The sequence below is a fragment of the Anabrus simplex genome, chromosome 5, assembly GCF_040414725.1.
Source record: "Anabrus simplex isolate iqAnaSimp1 chromosome 5, ASM4041472v1, whole genome shotgun sequence".
Taxonomy (NCBI): Eukaryota; Metazoa; Arthropoda; class Insecta; order Orthoptera; family Tettigoniidae; genus Anabrus; species Anabrus simplex.
Window position 1 is genome coordinate 216,940,041 of NC_090269.1, and position 22,260 is coordinate 216,962,300.

Here is a 22,260-nt window from a genome sequence, read left to right on the forward strand (position 1 = left end):
TATATAGCACTGTATAATGAGAAATTCAAATTCTTTAAAGCAAATTTAAATTTAAAATAAGAAATTGAAGGACTATTACATGCTTACACGTCCTTTCAATATCCTGATCTAAAATTGCAAATATTTAAATTCCAAAATTGTCCCCTCCTGTTTCCTGTGTTTATCAGGCTTTCTCCTTATCCTTACACTTCCCACATCAAGACTAAACATCTGTCAAGTTGACCTCTCATTGAGTGCTGAGGCCCACCTACCTAATGAAGCTGGAAAGCAGAAACAAACTCATCAGGAAATGAGAAAAATGGAGTAGAAGAACTGGAATTAATGCAAAGAAAGCCAATTTACTTGAAAACACCAGTATATTAAGGTGTGAGGATAGTTTTGTTTTTTGTTTTTTTGATATTGGCTTTATGTTGCACTGACACAGATAGGTCTTATGAAGACGATGGGACAGGAAAGGGTTATGACTGGGAAGGAAGCAACCGTGGCGTTAATTAAGGTACAGCCCCAGCATTTGTCTGGTGTGAAAATGGGAAACCATGGAAAACCGTCTTCAAGGCTGCCAACAGTGGGGGTTTGAACCCACTGCCCCTCGAGTACTGGATACTGGCTACACTTAAGCTACTGCAGCTATCTAGCTCGGTGAGGATAGTTCTTGTCCTCTTGTGTTTTCATTTTTGTTTTCAGTTGCTCTTCTCTTCTCTTCTCTGCTCTGCTCTGCTCTGCTCTGCTCTGCTCTTCTCTTCTCTTCTCTTCTCTTCTCTTCTCTTCTCTTCTCTTCTCTTCTCTTCTCTTCTCTTCTCTTCTCTTCTCTTACCACTCTGACCTCTCATTGTGTTTATCCTGTTATGCTTCCCTTTTCATGAACTTGTTTTTCAATACAGGCCTGTATTTAGGGTCCTTAGCGCACTGACCACAACCCATTTTGGCAGTGGTGGAATGACAAAGTCAAAACAGTCATTAAAGCAAGAAGCCAAGCAAAAAAAAAAAATGCTAAATAAAGAAAAAAAATCCAAGACCATGTAACTCATAGCTAAGAGGATAGTAACAGAAGAGAAGGAAAAAGCATGGAATGAGTTTGTGAATAAATTGGAATTAGACAGCAGAGGAAATAGGAAATTATTGTACAGGGTAGTCAAGAACAGAAGGTGTGAACAAGAGGATATAAAGGCAATACAAGGGGAGAATGGAACTTTAGTGCGAGAAGAAGATGAAATCAGGAATGAATTTAAGACTTTTTTTGATAATTTCTTAAGTAGAGCAGCAACCACTACATCAGACAGGTGAGGAACCCTGTAGTAATAACGAGGAAATTAGAAGCATAGAATCCCCAATTACATGGCTGAAGATAGAAAAGTCCATGAAAAGTATGAGGAAAGGAAAAGCAGTTGGAGTGGATGAATTAAGTACAGATATGTTGCAAGCAGCAGAAACTCCAGCAGTCCAGTGGTTATATAGACTCCTTAACACAGTATGGCAGGAAAACACTATCCCAGAAGACTGGAAGAAGGGTATAATCATATCTTTTTTCAAGAAGGGGAGTAGATAGAAATGCATCAACTACCATAGAATTACTCTGCTCGGGTCTAAAACTTCTGGAAAAAATCATAGAGAGTAGATTACAAGAAATTGTGGAACCTTTAACGGAAGAGAAAAAATATGGTTTTAGGCCTTTGCTGTCAGGATTTTAATGGAAAAGCACTGGGAAAAAGGGAAACCACTTTTTCTACTATACCTAGACATTGAAAAGGCTTATGATAGGATACCAAGGGAGCATATCTGGAAATGCCTAAATGAGCTGGGAGCTTGTGACAGTCTTATTACAAAACTGAAGATGCTGTATGATAAAATCATAAGTTGTGTGCAAGTGGGTTGCAGGCTGTCCAAATGGTTTGAAACCAAAAGAGGAACAGAAAAGCAATGCTTTGTCACTCCTCTTATTTATCACTGTGATGGATGCCATAATAAAGGCTCTAAAAAGGAAGGAACAGTAGGACTTGCAAGCTTTCATCTTTGCAGACGACATGGTGATCTGGGGTGAAACCGAAAATGATGTGGAGAAAAAGTTGCAGAAATGGAGTCCAGAGTTTAGGAGGTATGATTTAAATATCAACAAGGCCAAGACAGTCATGATGAAGTTACAGGGCAGAGATGACAAACCACAAATCAGAATAAATGACTCCAACATGGACATTGTTCCAATGTTTAAGTACTTGGGTAGTAGTATCAAAAGACAACCTTGCAAAGTATGAGGTGGACAGTCGAATTAGCAAGGCAACTCAATTTTACCACTAAGTAAGACAACTGCTGTGGGATAAACTAGCACCATTGAAAGCAAAGATGACATTATATAAATTATATTATACACCCATCTTCACATATAGCTTGGAAACTACCACGTTAATGAGACAAGACAATTCAAAACTCCAAACTGCAGAAATTAAGTTCCTACTCACCATGATACAGAAGACCAGAAAATACAAATTCAGGAATGAAAAAGTCCGAGAGGAGGTGGGAATAGGAGACTCCCTACTACAGAGGATTCAGAAAGCAAGACTGAAATGGTTTGGCCATGTAAGAAGGATGAGTGTAATCAGGACTGCAAGAAGAGAATATGAAAGAGAAGTAAAAGGAAAAAGAACAATGGGCAGACCCAGAGGAAGATGGACAGATCTGGTGAAGAAAGATGTCGAGGAGAGAGGACAAGATTGGGAGAAGATTATGAGAGAACAGTGGTTCATGGACAGACAAAGATGGAAGGGGCTCGTACACCACACCTGGGCAACTGGAGATGGTCAACAATGATGATGATGATGATGAAGCATATAGAATATTAATAACAGTATATTTTCTTCCTAGCCTATTTCCACTTTACTTGGGGTTGGTACTTACATGGATTAAGTCAATTTTTATGGCCAGATGCCTTTTTTGGACACTAACATTATGTGGAGGGTTGTACTCTTTATTACGTATTTATGTGGTGGTTTGTAGTGTAGTGTGACATATTAGTATAAATCAGTGGCGTGCGGTGGTTTTGAAAAGTGGGTATGCTGTCCAAAGTAGGACATACCGATTACCAGACCTAGGAAGTACAATTTAACGTCCATCATTATGTAAAAGAATGTAACCAAGCTGTAACCATATAGACTTACGTGTAATCTCATGAATATTGAAGGTCGTCTAACCAGAGCGTACGGCATCACGTTAAATCCTTGGCTTTTCAGGAAACACAAAATAACTAGTAGGCTCCTACATGACAGCTATAGATTTTCAAAATTGATGTAATTTTTAAAGCTGCAATTAACTTATTGATATGTATAGACATAGTTTATTTATTTATTTATAGTTTATATATTCCCAATGGCAGTGCATAATCCATTAAAAAAGAAGGAAGACAAGCGTATCATTGTTGTGTTTTTGTCTAAAAATTGTTATTTTATCGTTTAGAGGACTTGTGTAAAAATGAATCTAATCCCGTTAAGGTCTGAAAATATATTCTACATTCCTTGATACAGGAAACTGACTGTGACAAAATCAGATTAAGCTTGTGACTAAAGCAATAGATAAGTATGCCCTTGGGAAAGAGTTCTTGTACTTTGGTTCTTAGTCCACTTGTGTGGCCGGCCATCACAGCTGCTCCATCGAACGTTTGTGCAACCAACCTGTAGTTTAACTCAAACTCAGTAACAACATTTTTTATATGTTCAAGCAAACCACTGGCTGTTTGATCTGCGCTGACATCAGTGAAAGAAATGAACCTTTCGTAAACTTTACCACTTTCGGAATCAACGTATATCAGAGTGGTTGGTAGTTGTGACAAATTCATAATGTCTAAAGTCTCATCAAGAAGAAGAGCAACAAAAATAGCGTGTTTTATTTCTGACTTCACGTTTTCCAAAACTACATCACTGACTGCCCTTATTAAGTCATATTGTATCCTGTTTGAAGTTCCACGAAACACGGTCAATGTTTCTAGGTGAGTGCTTAATGTCGCATCATAAGTGGTGAGTAAGTTCAATGCACCCAAATAAGCACCCCTGTTCAAAGAATCTTCACACTCAGAATGTCCCTGGAATGGTAATTTGCGAGTAGCTAAAAAGCACACAACATCAATCAATCGCTTGAGCACCTCTCTGTTTTTCCGAACGGTCTCATTATAGTGTACAGTGCTTACACGCAATTGAGCATCAAGCTGAATATCAACTTTAGATTTTCCAAACATTCTCAGCTGTAATATTACAGAAATGTGTGACTGCGATTTCTCATGCTTCTGAATGGCATTGTGCAAGTTACTCAAATTATCATAACCAGTGTCAGACCAAACAGTTCGGTCTGTTGCAAAGAGTAAACGTGGCCAGCAGAGCAGTTGATTAAATTTGGAACTTCCAGCAATCCATTCTGTTTACTGTACTGTGAAGTTTGGAAATGACGAATGTACTCTTGATTTTTGTTTTCATGTGTCCCTTTGAGGTTGGGCATATCTGGAGAAGGGTTTACAGATTGAACAATTTCTAGTTTCTCACATAAGCTCCTAAAACGAAACGGTTTGTCCAACAGTTGTTCAATCACACAAAAAGAGTCGGCCATCGTAAATAGTACAATAGTTGAAACTGATAAGAAATTATATTTCACTAAATACTTCTACATAAATATACAATTGCACACTCATGACACAGCACTGTCCACGTTGCATGTTATTATTGAGAAAATCATTAGAACGTACCTGTACGCTCCTACAAACATGCCACATGGTCCACAACAATTCTGGTACCTACTAGTACATAGGCAAGTTCTTCTTACACTGTTACATTTAAGAAAAAAAACTAATTTTCAAATCTAAAATGAACTGTATACTCGTACTTTTAAAACGTTCTTCACTGCTGTCAGTTATCGCTCGCAAGAGCTGTTTCAGCAATAAGCCAAATCACAATAAATAAAGGTATCATAAACCCACACAAAGCTGCTTCACACTGCTACACCATGCGATCAAGCCGGGCAGCGTTGAGTTGTCGGCTTACCAAGCTCACTTACTGGATCGGTTACTACGCATGCGTCACCTTGAACTCAATGCTGGGCCAGCTAAGCAGTAGGTGTGTCGCATACCCTCGCTACTGCAGAAATTTGTACTGCAGAATACACTTCCTACATACTGCAGCAATTGCTATTATTTAAAAAAAATAGTATTGCCAAATGACAAGATAAAATTAATTGTTGCACTTACAGTTGCATTACTCCTTACTTTACTTCTCAAGTTTAACAGGTAAGCCCGGCTTAGCCTGCATACCCACAATGCACACTACTGGTATAAATGAAGATGTGTATTAAAACAAGGAATTAACTGGACGTGTTTGAAATTCTCAGCCCAGCTGGGAATTAAACCCAGGGCCCTCTGAAAACAAAGACCACTAAGCTGGCCATTCAGCCAAGGAAATAATAAAACACTATATTTAAGGAGTAAGGGTAGTTTAATATTGATTAACAGAATAAGCTTATATTATTAAGTAAATTGTTAAAAATGAGATTTTTTAAATTCTTGGTTTTATAATACATTTTTAGTCTACATAATTAACTCATTGACTTGGAAAGATCTATAATCTATGTGAGCAGGCATTATAGTCACCACTTGAAAATTAACTCATTGACTTGGAAAGATCTATAATCTACATGTGAGCAGTCATTAGAGTCACCACTTGAAAAGCATTGACGGGCATCATCACATTCATTTGTATGTGTCCAAGTTGGTGAGTTCTGGGACCAACTACATCTCAACCCTGTCTTCTCATATCCTAACAGCACAAAATATTCCAAGAATTTTTTCAGGATGTTTTCCAAAAACTCATAAAATGTTCCAAAAATATTCTAAAATAGTGATAAATATCCCTAGTGCCTTCCCAAAATATTTGAATGTCTGGGAAAAATAACTTTCCTAAAATATTATGAGAATTTTTTTAATATTCCAGGAACATTTTAAAATACTGTATTTTTGTAAAAGTAAATAAACTAATATTAAAATATTATTTGTTTATAGAACAGCAATAATAATTTATTACCTTTTAGTGAACGTTGGTGCCCTGGGCTGGAGCCGGGCCCAAACTTTCCTATTTATAATTATTTTGGCACTGATGTTACTTGATATACCACTTGTTTATGCCATTTACTTATTTATATAAACCAGTGTTATCGTTATTACAATTAACTGAAAAGCATTTTCCTTTTTTTTTCAGTGCTGGACATGAATGACAATCAACCTAAATTTGAACAGCCATCTTACTCTTCTTTCTTGTCAGAGCATGCTCAGAGGGGACAGTTTGTTACTGTAGTTACTGCCAGTGACCCAGATTATGTTGACCAAGAGAAATTGACTTACACTATTGTGGGAGGAAATGAACAGCAAATATTTTCCATTGACCCTTCAACAGGTTAGTGATCATGTGCATCTTTCATATTTACTTAAATAAATTGCAGCAAACTTTGGTTATACAGGAGAATGGTAAAGACTTGCATATTGTATAATTTTTTATATAATACCATAACCTGCATTAAATATTTCCTCTTTGAACCCAGTTTGTTTCTTAACCTCTTCTTCATATCTTTATGGCCATCTGTTATGTTAACAAAATTTCATTCATACTGTGTTGAACTTCATATGTTTACATTCTTTAAAATAGTATGGAAAGTGTAACTTCAAAATACTGTAGCTACTGTAGCTTCATCTTCCACAAATACAAAAGCATACCAATCAGAAACCATTTTCACTACATGTAAAATGGTTATCAGATGTAAGGATTTTCAGGCGTTTGCTCTATTAACCAGCGTTTTGTCTTAGGTCTGACACTAGACTCGTCAGAGTGGGATGTGTCAGACCCTACCCACTGACGCTGGGTGTATGCAGGTGAGCTTATCAGAAGCCTATATATGAGGCACAGTCTGATTAGGGTCTGACACATCCCACTCTGACGAGTCTAGTGTCAGACCTTGTGGTGAATTTTGTCAATGTGGGGTGTTAATAAATATTATGTTCATACCAATGGCAAAAAAGGATGAAAATCTTAGCATAGATAATAATAGGATGGTCGACCCACAACATCAAAGATCGTCAAACGGTAATCATTAGGACACCATAACGCTAAAGGCAAACAAATGTTATTTCACTGGTGGTGACTTGTCGGACCACGGAAAGGCATGCGCTTAATGCCTCGTTGGGTCAAACCTAGTATATCAGACTTATTATTCATCAGTCAGCAGAGCCAGTGGACGCCAAGGCCGTCTAACCGAGAGGGGTGTCCGTGGTAAGTACAATGTTTCAAAAAAAAAGGGAGAAGGAAAAGGTAAAGAGTGAGAGAGAACGTACAACAAACCAAATGCAAGAAAGGAGAATGGATTTAAAATAAGTTGTATTTAAACTTCAAATGACTAGAATAGGCAGTGTATAACAAGCAAAGAATGGGAATTACAAACTTTTAACAAGGGCTCAGCCCATTTGACAACCAAAATACAATCAAGAATAATAATAATTAAGAATTCTTGGGAATAACGATCATGATTTTCAAGAAAAGCCCAAGACCAGAGTTCGACAGAAAAAACCAAAATCAGCACCTATATAAGTTCACAACCTTTTTTTTTTTTCAAAACACTTTGGTTAAGAAATAAGAAATAAGAAATAATAATATTTGAAAAATAATGATTTAAGGCCACCCTTACAATCTTCATTTAAAACCCAAAGGAGGGCAAGAGAGTTATAGCACGTCAGGAGACAAAAAATTTTTACAACTCAATACCGGAAAAGAAGAAAGGGAAAGAAAAAGGAAGCAGAGTGAGAAGGGAAGAAGAGAGGGGAAAAAAAGGGGGGGGGGAATCCTTCCAGGCTGCTTAAACGCTATCACGTTGGCAATGTAAGCGACCACTCGGGCCTGTAAAAAGGTTCAGGATGTGGCAACACTTCTATCACTTGTCCAAGCACAGTTTATTTTGGCGTATGAGATAGATAAAGGTATCAGTCTGAAGGACTTAGTTAGAATGGAGACCATGAAGCCACTAAATAATTTAACATTCAAAGTTCAAATCTTGATATAGACCACGAAAGATATAAAAGGTTGTAACATTTTGCTCACCCAGTCTGTTGGTAAACAATGCAGCTATTCACAAATAAAAGTAGGTAAAACGTCGCAACGGGCCAGACGTTAGCGAACAGTTCCGCTCTCTCCACTCGTGTTGTTTTCCAACTCAATGTCTGACCGCGGAAACTAAGGAATAGCTTGCTTATATAGGTGGTGAACAGATTCGAGAAGTTACTCGATGAAAAATACGTAGGTGTGACGTCACAACGAGGAAGCAGCAACAGTGCCGGAGAACAGGCCAGTTAGTGAACAGCTGGGCGAGCAAGCAGATGAATGCGACAGAAGGCAGAACGTAAGATGTAGTAGAGCGGTCGTAACAACCTAAGACGAAATGCTGGTTAATAGAACAAATGCCTGAAAATCCTTACATCTGATATGTTTTTGACATGCTCTATTGGTGAAAAATATCTAATTCCCTCCATGGGAATTTAGAATTTTCCATGTAAAATGGTTACCGGGTACTTACTTACCAGATAATATAACTTGTAAGTTTTTCCAGTTTTAACACTTAGAACAATATAACATAGGTACCTGTTAAAAAATAGTTTTAAACATTTGTAGGAGAATAACATGTTTTGTTCTACAAAAAATCCTTAGATTCTATCAAATCAAACCCATACATATATTATGTACAATATTGTGTACGGTGCATAAAATTGTTGGTTAATGGGTGATATTACGGACAAGTATGACAAATTATATGGATGTTTAAGTCCATTAACGGCATTTTAGTAGATTTGAGAAAGTTTTCTGTACTTAAACAAGCTTTGATTTAAAGTCCGTTATCTCCTGCACCCGAGCCGAGACTGATTTCAGATCACGAGCCTTGATCAATCAATGAAATCAGTCTTCAAAGATCTGCATTTAGTACTGTAAGTCAAGTGGCAGATTCCCTATCAGTTGTTTACCTAGCTTGATCTTAAACGTTCTCAAAGAGCTTGGAAATTTATTGAACATCTTCCCTTGATAATTTATTTCAATTTGTCCTTGATCCTTGATCTTTCCTACTTTTAAACACTCCGATCAAGTTTATTCGACTACTGATGTCACTCCACGCCATCTCTCCACTGACAGCTTGAAACACACCACTTATAATTCCAGTATAAAGGGTTTGTTATTGGAAATTACAAATTTTCCAGTTAATTCATTCTTGGTTGCCAGCATTTCACCTCAGTATGCCATGCATCTTGGTAAGTGTGCTAGTTCCCAACTGATGAGCCCAAATTGGCACACTGGGACAAAACACTGGCAAAATCACCCGGAACAAATCATGCTGCTTTCCTGTGGATCTTTTCCAATTCTCGTATTAAGTGGTTCTGGTGTGGGTTCCATATATGAAACCATACTCTAATTGGAATCTGTCCAGAGACTTATATGCCCTTTCCTTTACATCCTTATTACAACCCCTAAATACTCCCATAACCATGTGAAGAGATCTGTAGCCTTTCTTAACAACCTCATATACAGGGTTATTCACGTAAGATGTTACACGGAAATAACTTCTAAACCATTAAAGATACCGGCATTCTGTTTTCGTATTCGTAAATGGTACCCAGGCTCGTAAAATAACGTGTTGCATATTCTCATGGGGTGATTAATAACCGAGAAACTGATACTAACTCCATATTTTTAAATGGAACTTCACAAATTCATACAGCTGGCGTAATAGTTCAACTGTTTATAAGTTCAAATGTGTAAGTAATTTCAAAATCGGACAGTTACTTTTTGAGATATAAATAAGAACAGCATGCGCATTTTTGCATGCCGCATCAGACAATGTGAAGTCAGACAAGGATATATTGACACGCAAGCAGTTTCCTGGATGTGATTGCAGCCACAGAATGGATACCAGACATGTAAGCATATCATACACATGTTCTGGGTTCGCAAAGTGTGTATGACAGGCGAGCTGATGACAGGACAGGGAGGTGTGATGATTTTGAAAGGAATAAAATAATTACTTTGACTTCAAAGGAACATAACAAAAGCAATAATTGTCACTGGTTTGAGAGTACAGTACATACTACTGTATGAATTGAGAAATAAACATAATATAAGAATAATGTCTGAATAATCTCCCTTCCCCATTGTGTGTTCGCCAGCCATACAATAACGTTACACACCTAGGGTATGTTACGGTACATCACATTATGTGTACGATAGTTTACAGTACATGCCTGGTATCCGTTCTGTGGCTGGAATCAATGCCAGGAAATAGCTTGCGTGCCAATACGTCCTTGGCCAACCGTACGCTGTCTGATGCGGGACGCAAGAGCCCAAATGGGTTTTTTATTGATATCTCAAAAAGTAACTCTCCAATTTTGAAAATACTTCATTATTTGAATGTGTACGCAGTTGAACATTTAGGCCAGCTGTATACATTCCTGCCATTCCATTGAATTGAAATGGCATGGCTTTTAGTGGCGGGAGTGTCCACGGACATGTTCAACTCGCCAGGTGCTGGTCTTTTGATTTGATGCCCGTAGGCGACCTGGACGTCATGATGAGGATGAAATTATGATGGAGACGATACATACACCCAGGCCCCAGACCAGCGAAATTAACCAATGATGGTTAAAATTCCCGACCCTGTCGGGAATTGAACCCAGGACCCCTGTGGCCAAAGGCCATCACGCTTACCATTTAACCATGGAGTCGGATGCCGTTCCATCTAATAATATGGAGTTAGTAACAATATCTCGGTTATTAATCACCCAATGAGAATAATTAACATGTAATTTTACAAGCCTCTGAGTACCATTTACGAATATGAAAACAGAATGCTGATATCTTTAATGGTTTAGAAGGTATTTCTGTGTAACATCTTAGGTGAATAACCCTGTATAGATTACCCCAATGAAGATCATTCCTTATATTACCACCTAGGTACCTGCAGTGTTCCCCATGAGATACTATCACCCCATTAACACTATAATTAAAACTGAGAGGACTTTTCCCCTTGGTGAAACAGCTTGATTTTTCATCTCATTTACCATCATACCATTATCCACTGTCCATCACACAATATTGTCTAGGTACTCCTGCAATCGCTCACAATCCTGCAACTCGTTTACTACTCTGTACAGTATAACATCATCTGCATACAGTCTTATCTGTGATTCCAGTTCTTTTACTTGTTTCATATATATACAGGATGTAACTAAATATGTGAGAAAGCTCTGGGGATTTGATAGAGGACCTGAAAACAGGCAGAACATGTCCTGTAAACATATGGTTTATTTGCTTTCGTCGTGATGAGGATGAAATTATGATGGAGACGAAACATACACCCAGCCCCCAGACCAGCGAAATTAACCAATGATGGTTACAGGCATTGTTTGTGGTGTACATAACACGGACCACTTCAGTATGCAGGTTGGTCATTTGTGTAGGACACACAGGCCACTTGTACGTTTCATCGCTATTCAAGTCTGTGTGCATTTGTTTTGCATTCAAAGCAACATGATGTCAGTTGCTTATCGAAGTAAATACTTCCACACAGGTCATAAACTAGAGTGGAGTGATACGTGTTGTCAGTTGTTATTGAGTGCACGTACAGTGCAAGTGGAGTAATGAAATGAAATGGCGTTTGGCTTTTAGTGCTGGGAGTGTCCAAGGCCATGTTCGGCTCGCCAGGTGCAGGTCTTTTGATTTGGCACCTGTAGACGACCTACGTGTCATGATGAGAATGAAATGATGATGAAGATGACACACACACCCAGCCCCCGTGCCATAGAAATAACCAATTAAGTTTAAAATTCCCGACCCTGCCAGGAATCGAACCCGGGACTCCTGTGACCCAAGGCCAGCACACTAACCCTTTAGCCACGGAGCCGGACCCAAGTGAAGTGATACGTATTGTCAGTTGTTATTGGGTGCACGTACAGTACAAGTGGAGTGATACGTGTTGTCAGTTGTTATTGAGTGCACGTAAAGTACAAATCATGATACAATGGGGTATTCGAATCAGGAAATGGCAGACATGCACGTCTTTGCAAAACAGGCTCATTTAGTAGATGTGTTGCTGATAATAGTAGACACCTGACACAGAAGAAAGTATTCTCAATTATATTGAGGAAAGTAGCAGAAGTAGCACCAGGGAATTAGTAGCAAGGGTGGATGTGAGTGTGGCAGTGTGGAGGATTCTACGAGACTAGCTCCTTTATCCATATCACCTTCAAAGGGTCCAAGGTCTTAGTGCAGGTGACTTTCCACCCAGAGCAGCATTTTGTACCTGGTTACAACAGATGTGTGTTCAGGAGCAAGATTTCATCTCTGCTATTCTGTTTACTGATGAAGAGAAGTTTACCAGAAATGGGGTGCAGAACTTTTACAATACGCATGTCTGGCATATGAAAATCCCAGAGAAGTTGTGCAAACCAGACATCAACAACAGATCAGTATTAATGTTTGGGCTGGAATAATAGGTGACACATTGTTTGGTCCTTTCATTTTACCGGGAACATTGACAGGATGTCATACTGTGCCTTTTTAACAAACAATTTACATGGTTTGTTGGAAGACGTTCCACTTGATTTAATTCAGTGTATGCCGTTCATGCATGATGGAGCACCGCCTCATTTTGCTCTTGCTGCTAGAGCAATTTTACATCAGTGATTCCCAAACAAATGGACAGGACATCAGGGACTGACACCATAGTCTGCTCATTCTCCCAGTCTCAATCCATTAGACTTGTACTTGTGGGGTGATTTGAAGGCCATTGTGTATGTCACACCTATTTATAATGTGGAAATACTGCATCAGCAAATAGAGCAACGGTGTCAGCAGATACGGCAGATGCCTGGAATATGAGAACGAGTGATACAGTCAATGATGCGGCACATAGATGCCTACATTACAGCTCATGGTAGCCATTTTGAGCACCTTCCATAGAGAACTGTAAGTAGTAAATTACACTTTATCAACACAAATGACCAACCTGCATAGTGAAGTGGTCTGTGTTATGTGCACCACAAACAGTGCCTGTAACACAGAAATGAAAGCAAATAAACCATATGTTTACAGGATATGTTCTGCCTGTTGTTAGTTCCTCTATTGAATCCCTGAAGCTTTCGCACATATTTAGTTATATCCTGTATATATATCAGAAAACATAAAGGTCGAATAATACTGCCCTGTGGGACACCCCTTTCATTGGTATGGAATAATAGCCAACATATCCCTAAATAATGTTGTAAACAACTTCTTAACTAACTAAATATCTAAAGGTATTTGTACACAGGACCTGTTATGTAGATGATATAATATGCACATATGACAATGTCGTTACAAATGCACAGCATTTGTTAAACACATGAATTTCTTACACAGGTAAATCAAATTCACAATGGAACCAGAAACTAACAAGATCAAATTTTTAGACATAGCAATCAGTAGAAACATTCACATTGTACATTCACATAATTCATCACACTTGTCTGTAATATCAGCCATTCATAATCGTTAACAAGTTTATGCAACATAAACAATATTGTACATTTAATACTATTGTATTATATACATGATTAAATGTGATTTTATAGAATTTAAGGATGTTCTTGTAGAACAAAATATGTCATTCACTTACTAATATATATGTTTTTACAGGTACTGTATATTATAGTATTTATTCTAAGTGTTATATTGTGTGTTTTGACAGGCTAGAAAAATGTTGTTATATTAATTGAGTCTACACTTCCTTGTAAACAAACTTACCACATGGCTACACTGTGTCATGTGTTCACCTTAATACTATTTAATGTCTGTCTGTCAGGTCAACAGCCCAGAGGCTGGTTGGATCCTCAAATAGCACCACCAAAGGTTATGCGGTTATAAGGAAACCCCAAAAACCAATGGCAGCACCAAAATGAGGCATACTAGGCAAGATGAGGAGTGAGTAGTTTGCCATTGCTTTCCTCACTGGGTCAGAAAGTACTATTGCAGCACGACTGACCCTGTGAGCAGCACCTTTCATAACACTCAGATTCACTAGTTGTGCTCTGAATGTCATTACTCAGCACTACCCATACCCCAGCAGCTTCCATATTGTCACAGCCATGGATGTTGACTGGGACTTCGGTGAAGCTATACTTTACTCTGGCCTGTGCCAAGAGATGGATGCAAAAGTACTGTATCCATCAAGAAATGACAGCAGGCAGTACTATTTAATAAGAACAAAAAATTCAATGTATTAGGAAATAAAACACTGTATTATTACACAGGCAGAAGTTTTCATGTAATCATTTTGAAATTCTTAACCTCTCAACATCTCAATTCATACATAAAATTACACTTTTAGCCCTTGTAACATTAATAAGTTTGAGTGCACTGTGTTGATCAGATTCTCGACTACCTCTTAAGGCTTCTGGCCATGTTTCACCCAGCCTTTATTATTTAAACGGCCACTCAGCCTACACCAAAAATGAGTACCAGGTTAATTCCTGGGGGCAAAGGTGGCCGGGCATAGAGCTAACCACTCTACCCCATCACGTGCCGAGGTTAACAATGGTGGAAGCCTTTACCTTCCACTCCTCCAAGGGCCTTCATGGCCTGTACGGAGGTGACATTGCTTTGCTTTGCTTTGCTTTTTTATTTAACATTTTAAGGACTCTGATTCTTACAACACTCCTTTCATTAACACTTTGACAGATACTGCCAACCCCTGGCTTGGAGTCACCGAAGTGCTGGAATTTAGTCCCTCAGGAGTTCTTTTACGTGCCAGTAAATCTACCAACTTGAGACTGACGTATTTGAGTACCTTCAAATACCACCAAACTGAGCCAGGATCGAACCTGCCAAGTTGGGGTCAGAAGGCCAGCGTCTCAACCATCTGAGCCACTCAGCCCAGCCTGTTCAGTTTCATAAATAGATTTTTTTTTTTTAATGCATATCCCTACAATGTTATTGAATGCTTTGTCTTAATAGTCAAATATTTTTAGTAGATCTGAATTTCCATATATTTACAGATTCATTTAACTGTTTCAACTACTTGACCAAGAGGGGAATATTTGCCTATAAATTCAGTACCAGGAACTTTTTTTGCTAATAAACGACTTGATTAAACTTTATCAATTGTATAGCTAAAGGTTTATAGTTAGGAGATAGTTACCTCTGAGGATCAATAGTAGAGTGTTGGTCTCTGGATCCCAAGATTGCGGGTTTGAACCTGACAGAGTTAGTCAGATTTTTGAAGGACAGAAATGATTCCACCGTGGTTTCCCATTTTCACACCAGGCAAATGCTTGGGCTGTACCTTAATTAAGCTCACGTCTGCTTCCGCCCCATTCCAAGCCCTTTCCTCTACCATCGTTGCTGTAAGACCTATCTGTGTCGGTGTGATGTAAAACCAATTTTAAATGATTCCATTCAATACTGCTTGTCATACAATGTCAGTATGTGAAATATCTTTGGTGACAAATTTGGTGTTTACTGGACAAAATTAATTAAAACTCAGCCATATATTGCCCAGCAAGAGATCCAGATTACCTTGCCATCTGGTAGAAGTAAATCATAACATCAAAACTGATGCACAGGCAATCTAAATGGCATCAAGTCCAAATGCCTGGCATGGTAGATGAGGTATTATCATCATCATCATCATCATCATCATCATCATCATCATCATCATCATCATCATTATTATTATTGATATGTATTTATTAGTGTAGCAAAATCCTTCCTCACGTCTACAGCAAAAAAGAATGACAATAAACTAGACACAGCTGTAGAACATTCACTTTCATTATGATATTTACGTATGAAATAGATGTTTTCAGATGATGTTAACTCCTTGTAATCTTCTTCATTTTGTGTGTTATCTTAAAATACACTGCCATTTTAAATGATGTGATTTTGTTTATTATTTGTCTCTTTTAGGAATAATATCACTCATGAACTTGCAGAACTTTGTAGAACAATCCATGTATCTTCTTAACATATCTGTTACTGATGGAGTATATACAAGCTTTACTTGGGTAAAGATTGAGATATTGCCTGCCAACAGAAATAATCCTGTGTTCCCAAAACTGTTGTTCGAAGTCAGGGTTGATGAGAATCTTCCACATGGAACCTTTGTTGCAAGAGTTTCTGCATCAGATGCAGATTTTGGAATTTATGGAGAATTCACCTATGCTGTTCCTTCTGAACTTCTGCGAGAAACCTTTGAGATTCATAAAAAATCTGGTAAGTCATTCCTGTGATAAATTTTACTAAAGTTACATTGAGGAAACCTAACAATGTTGGTAATAATAATGTTATTTTTTAACATCCCTTAAACTGCTACATAGATTTTTTTTAAGTCATCAACGAGGATATCTCTTGCTTACTGTAAATATTTCAAAGTTGCATGATTCCTTTGTACCAAGTAATTGTAATATGAATATTTAGATATCTAGGTTCAAGGCTCTGTCAAACAGGAAGCGGACTGTGCGTGCGGACTGGCCGCTTTCGTCCGCGCGGACTCTGTATGATATTACATCATCCTGTTCACACAGAAGGCGGCCTACCGCAGTGGTCCAGACTGGTTCGCAGTGAACTGTCGGACAGTTTTAAATTTTCACAGAGTTTGCATGGCCAACACTCCAGAAGATAAGGAGGAATAAGTAATTGATCTAGTGCGTGATCATGAACACCTGTACGACACACAGCACGTCAATTACAAAGATCACAAGTAGTCTCATGGTTCTAATGTCATCATCCCTTGGTCGCCCCTTACGGCAGGCAGGAGATACCGTGGGTGTATTCTTCATCTGCGTCCCTCACCCACAGGGGATGCTGGACATTTAATTAAAACAACAAAATTATAACACCAGTTCCAGAAAGAAAAAGAACTGAATCGGTATGCACTTGATTGTGACTGCTTTCACACTGGTTCACCCTGACTTGTTTGCATTCTATTTGACTACCCTAGTCCGCAACAGACTGCGGTAATGTCGTCCATGCAGACAGTCCACTTCCTGTTTGACAGAGCCTTTAAGGTAACATATTTGACATGGAATTGGCTACTTCAATATCCCTGTCTGGTATTGCTTTCGCTTTCTTGTACCAGGCTCTTAATTTTCACCATTCCCATCTGATTTCCGTTGGTGAACTCTTGTACAAGTACTCTCTGACCTCGATAGTATTACGTTTGTGAGGTCTAGGGAGTCTTTCAACTTCAATACCTTTCTTGGGTCCTTCCCTGCCTTTGACTATATTTTCATTCTTCAAAGATTCTGAGCTCATCCTTTTTCTCCTCTGATTAGTGCTGAGAGGAGATGGTTGTCTAGTTGTACTCCCCTTGAAACAAAAATCATCACCACCACCACCACCACCATAGTGACTGTTATTTACAAAATGTAGCACTGTTAGGGGAGATGTTACAAAGCTAATTGCAGAAATTGATGATGATGATGTGATGAGTGTTGATTTTAAATGATTGAAACCATGCAACAGTCATCCTGACAAAAAGCCTTAGATAATCAGAACCAAAAAGCTGAGTGGAATCAAGTCAAATTAAGAGTGTTATATATAATTTGCTTTCACTGTAAAAGAAGTACTCATTTACCCATTGCACAAGAAAAGGAGACTGAGCCAATGCCAGCAACTACAGAGTTATCCCCTTCTTCCTGTAGCATACAAAATTCTCTCAAAAGCCTTGCAATGTAGATTTGAAACTCATCTAGACAAACAGATAGGTGAATATCAGGTAGGCTTCAGGGAAGGGTGTTCACATGCAGAACAAATATATATCCTAAAATAATTAATCAAAGTATGATCAATGAGAAACCAGAAGAGGACAGTCTTAACCTTTGTAGATTTCTAGAAGGCCATGAGACCTACAAGTCAAGTCCATCTCTATTCAAGCCAAATTAAAACATGCATGAAGGTCAGAATAAAGTGCCTTTATGGAGCAGAAAACATTTAGCAAAAAGGCTGCACGAGTGAGGGAAGAGGGATCTTTGGTGAGAATGCAAAGAGAAGGGTATTACTCTGCATGATAGAAGAACAGAAGAGCAGATAGAGTGTGTAAATGTGGCCCACAGTTGGCCGTATCAATGAATGAATAATAATGGTGTATGGCAGCTCTTTTGAGTTGGTGCCCATAGGTACAGGCATGGACAAAACATATTTTGCTGCAGTTTTGAGATATCTTAATGGATCATATGATTTTTGTTAAAAATTAGTGATTTTGTTCTCATGAATTACAGGAAATCAGGTCAGTTTAAAGCAAAATTTGCTCATTTTGTGATAAGTGCAAAACTGCACTGAAATTCATGGAAAATAACAAGCTTGAAATTGTATTCCAACATCACATATGTGAAGGAAAGTAGAAGACAGAGTAAGGATTTCTCATTTTGACAGTAGTACTTGTTCATTTTAATAAGAGTAAGGATTTCTCATTTTGACAGTAGTACTTGTTCATTTTAATATTGTAGGAAATCCTTTAATCATATGGCTATATTGGGTGATGACTATGGCCATTTAGGGGTAATTTGTTATGTAATCTTGATTAAGGCTGTATTATAGTCCCAATCAAGATTACACAAAGAATAATGAATTATTATTAATAATGTTTTTCTTTGTATATCGTTTACAAAAATAATTCACAAATCATATGAATGAGACCTTTTATGAATAATTTTAGAAAATTATTAAGCTCTATTTTGCAAAATAACACAGAAATGGTTTCCTTTTTTGAAAATTGAACATAAATTAATTAAAAGATCATGCCTCTACCTATTGATGACCTCTGTGTTGGTAACAGTGTAATTTTTTAACCTCTTAAACTTAAGAGAATACCAGTATCTCTTGCCTATTTTAAATATTTCAAAGTTGCATGATTCCTTTGTACCAAATAATTTTAACACAAATATGTAGGTATCTAGGTTTAAGGTAACATTTTGGACATCAATCATTCTTTTGCAATGAAAGATTTGATGATTATTCAATACCGTATTATTTTCTGAATACATTTTCAACATTGCCTCAGGCCCTTTATGCAACTCTAAATAGTCTGACAAACAACTAACATGTAACACAGCTGTCCTTATGAGTCTGAGTACATCCTATTTCAGACTTAACAACAGGACTTTATCCCTGCATCGTCAAGCTAGGGATGAAACCCAGTCTTACCAGGCAGAAAGCTAAAATGCTATCCCTTAAGACTCATTGGTGACAATGACATATTCTTTAGTAGTCTCAAATTGTGAACAGCTATATTTTAACTTCTCGTCATAATACCAAGATGGCAGCTGCCAGTATGTATGATCAGATTATGCACTGGGAATCATTTGCTTGTCAGAATAAGGAAAAATTTAACCTTAAATTATTTTCACCCATTTGATTCACAAAATGTTAAATTTGTATTATTTAATTATGCATCCATTGCAAGCAACCTGCATAATACAGTACCATATACAGTCTACAAGACAGAATAGAAAGATCTCTCAAATTTATGTTGTTGTTGTTTCATGTAAAGGTCTCAGGACACTTTGACCATCAAATCCACATAATATTTTACTGGTATGTATGAGATTGCTTTTTTGATAACCTGTGTCACTGTAGTGTCTTCAGTTGTGTGTGCATTTATATTAAATGCAGCTAGTACAGGTAAGAAAGTGGCTGTAGCTCTGTTATGTATCATTTGGAAGTTGAAATGAAAAAATCACAACAAAAAATACTTCTAGGATAGCTAAGATTGGGATTATAACACAAATCTCTGCTGCAGTCCCTCAATCAGTTTTAAATTAGTGGCAGAACGAGGAATCAACTGGGATGGAAGCCACTACTGTTAATCCTCAGACCATGGATGTGGATTCAAATTCATGAATTACAGTACTGTAATAGACTGGTGTGGTATATTTCATGCCCTGGTGCATGCTGAAATTACTGTATCTTGCTTGTGCATTATCATATGTAAGCTACAGTTCAAATGACAATGATTTGTGAAAATATGCAGAATAAATGCAAAGATATCAGATAGTCAGAAGAAGTAATGGCGGCCAGTCGGAAGAAGTAATAGCGGCCAGTGGAAAAAGCATAAATACTGCTCCCTGTATTAACGGCATTAATGATAGATAAACTAGTGTCTTAGTGTATCATTACAAGTTGTAAGTATATTTTGCAGTGCGATTGCATTTAATTGAAAAAAGTATCTATCACTATTCTATTTGATTACGTACAGCATAAATATCATAAGTTTTGCCGTTTGGGGTTATAATAGTGCACGTCTGAGAGCGATCTCCGTTCTCATTAGTAATAAAACTCCCGTAGCATATCGTAAACTAACTTTACCGAGAGCAACGGCCATTATTATTAGTAGAGATATCTCATGTGGCACTCTCCAAAATGCCGGATAGAGCAGTACAGAGTGACCCAACAGAATTCTGTGGAAGCTGTAAGAAGAACTTCACAGATAGTAGCTCAATCGAATGTAATGGATGTGGAACACGAGAACATAAGAAGTGCGCTGGCCTAACCCAAGGAGAATTTGACACATTTCATAGGTCAAGTTGTAGACTCTCTTGGCTTTGTGAAAACTGCAAACCGAGGCTAAGAAAAATAGAAGAAGAGGGAGAACTCTGGACTAAGTTCACCAAAACATTAGAAGCAGTCATGGATAGCTTGAAGATGCAAATACAAATCTCACTGGCAGAAAAGATACAGGAAAAGATACTGGAAGCTTTAGCAAGTGAAATGGGCAGCAAAATTGTATCCACCTCAATAACTCCTAAGCCATCTCCTCAAGAAAATCAACAAGCCCCACAAAAGAATCTGAATAAGAAACAAAAGAAGGCAAAGAAACAGATGGAAGAACATCTCAATATTGACCAAATGCAAACAAGCAGCCATGATACAGAGGTTCACTCCTCATGCATCTTGGAACCAGGGGAGGTGAGAAATGAAGAAATCGAACAAAGTCAATACAACGAAAGAATAGACTAAACACCCTGGACAACTACAGTATAATAGGCCGGAAAGCTAAGCTCAGCGGAACTACTTCAGATGCACAAAACCCCATCTTTCACAAGGATCAGGAAGGACCCCAATCATCTACAATCATCTCTGCTGCTTGAAAGCAGCAGAGAGAAACGTATGGATTTATGTTGGAAGACTGGGACAAGAAACCACTGTGGGAAATATTCAACACCTTCGAGAAAATAATATCGATAAGGTTACCAAATGTGAAATGTTAAACACAAGAGGTACCAGTAAAGCCTTTAAAGTTGGTGTACCATTCAGGTATAAGGAAAAGGCATTCAGTCCTGCAATCTGGCCAGAAAATGCAATTTTTCGGCCCTTTCGGTTTTGTCAATACTAAGTTGAAACTCTTTCTTTGGAATGTACAAGGACTAAGATCACTTATGAAAGCACAAGAGATATCATTAATCAACGAAGACATATTAATAGCCACAGAAACGTTTCTTCTGGAACAAATAAACATTAATGGTTATTACTCCGTTCATGCATTAGCAGAGGCAAGACAGAAGGGGGGACCATATGGAGGAGTGTCTGTCTGCTACAAACCATCCCTAGGAGATCGAATCAGTAAGCATATTGAAGAAAATTCAGTGATCATCATCTTTAAGCAATTAGCAGTCATCGGGATGTACATAAAACCTACGGACACAACCAAAATCGTTACAGAAACCATCTTACAGACACTACAAAGAATTGACATAAACATTCCTGTAATATTAGGTGGTGACTTTAATTGTTGTAAAGATAAGTCTGACAGGAAAGCAAAGGCCTTTTTCGAACTGTTGGATGAAGAGGGATTCTCTCTGACCGGCAAAGCCATTCTACCTACGTTCATTGCTCGTAATGGATCCAGTACAATAGATCTAACGTTATTCAGGGGAAAGGAAATAGCGGTAATAATCAGCAGCAACTGTGGACATTCACACGGAAGCACATACCGATTCAAACAAACTTTCTTATAGATATCACAGAACCCAGGAGAACTGCATAACATTGGTCTCCACGCCAAATCAACAATATACAGCTCAACGAAAATCTGGCTTGTATCGAAACAAGCAACATAAATAAAGCATCAGAGATGCTTACAACTTCGCTTATGATGTCAACCAGAGAGAAACCCCTGAACAAAATAAGCAAACCATGGTTTGATGAAGAGTGTTACATTCTCAGAAGATCGACGCTAAAC

General features: G+C 38.0%; 1 protein-coding gene across 1 annotated transcript in view; it reads left to right on the plus strand.

The window, feature by feature from the left end:
• Positions 1-22,260, plus strand: part of LOC136874446 (fat-like cadherin-related tumor suppressor homolog) — a 671,031-nt gene that overhangs the window by 466,532 nt on the left and 182,239 nt on the right. The window contains exons 22-23 of the mRNA XM_068227805.1: positions 6,222-6,416; positions 15,990-16,295. Coding sequence (XP_068083906.1) covers positions 6,222-6,416; positions 15,990-16,295 — 501 coding nt within the window. The remainder of the gene's footprint in view (positions 1-6,221; positions 6,417-15,989; positions 16,296-22,260) is intronic.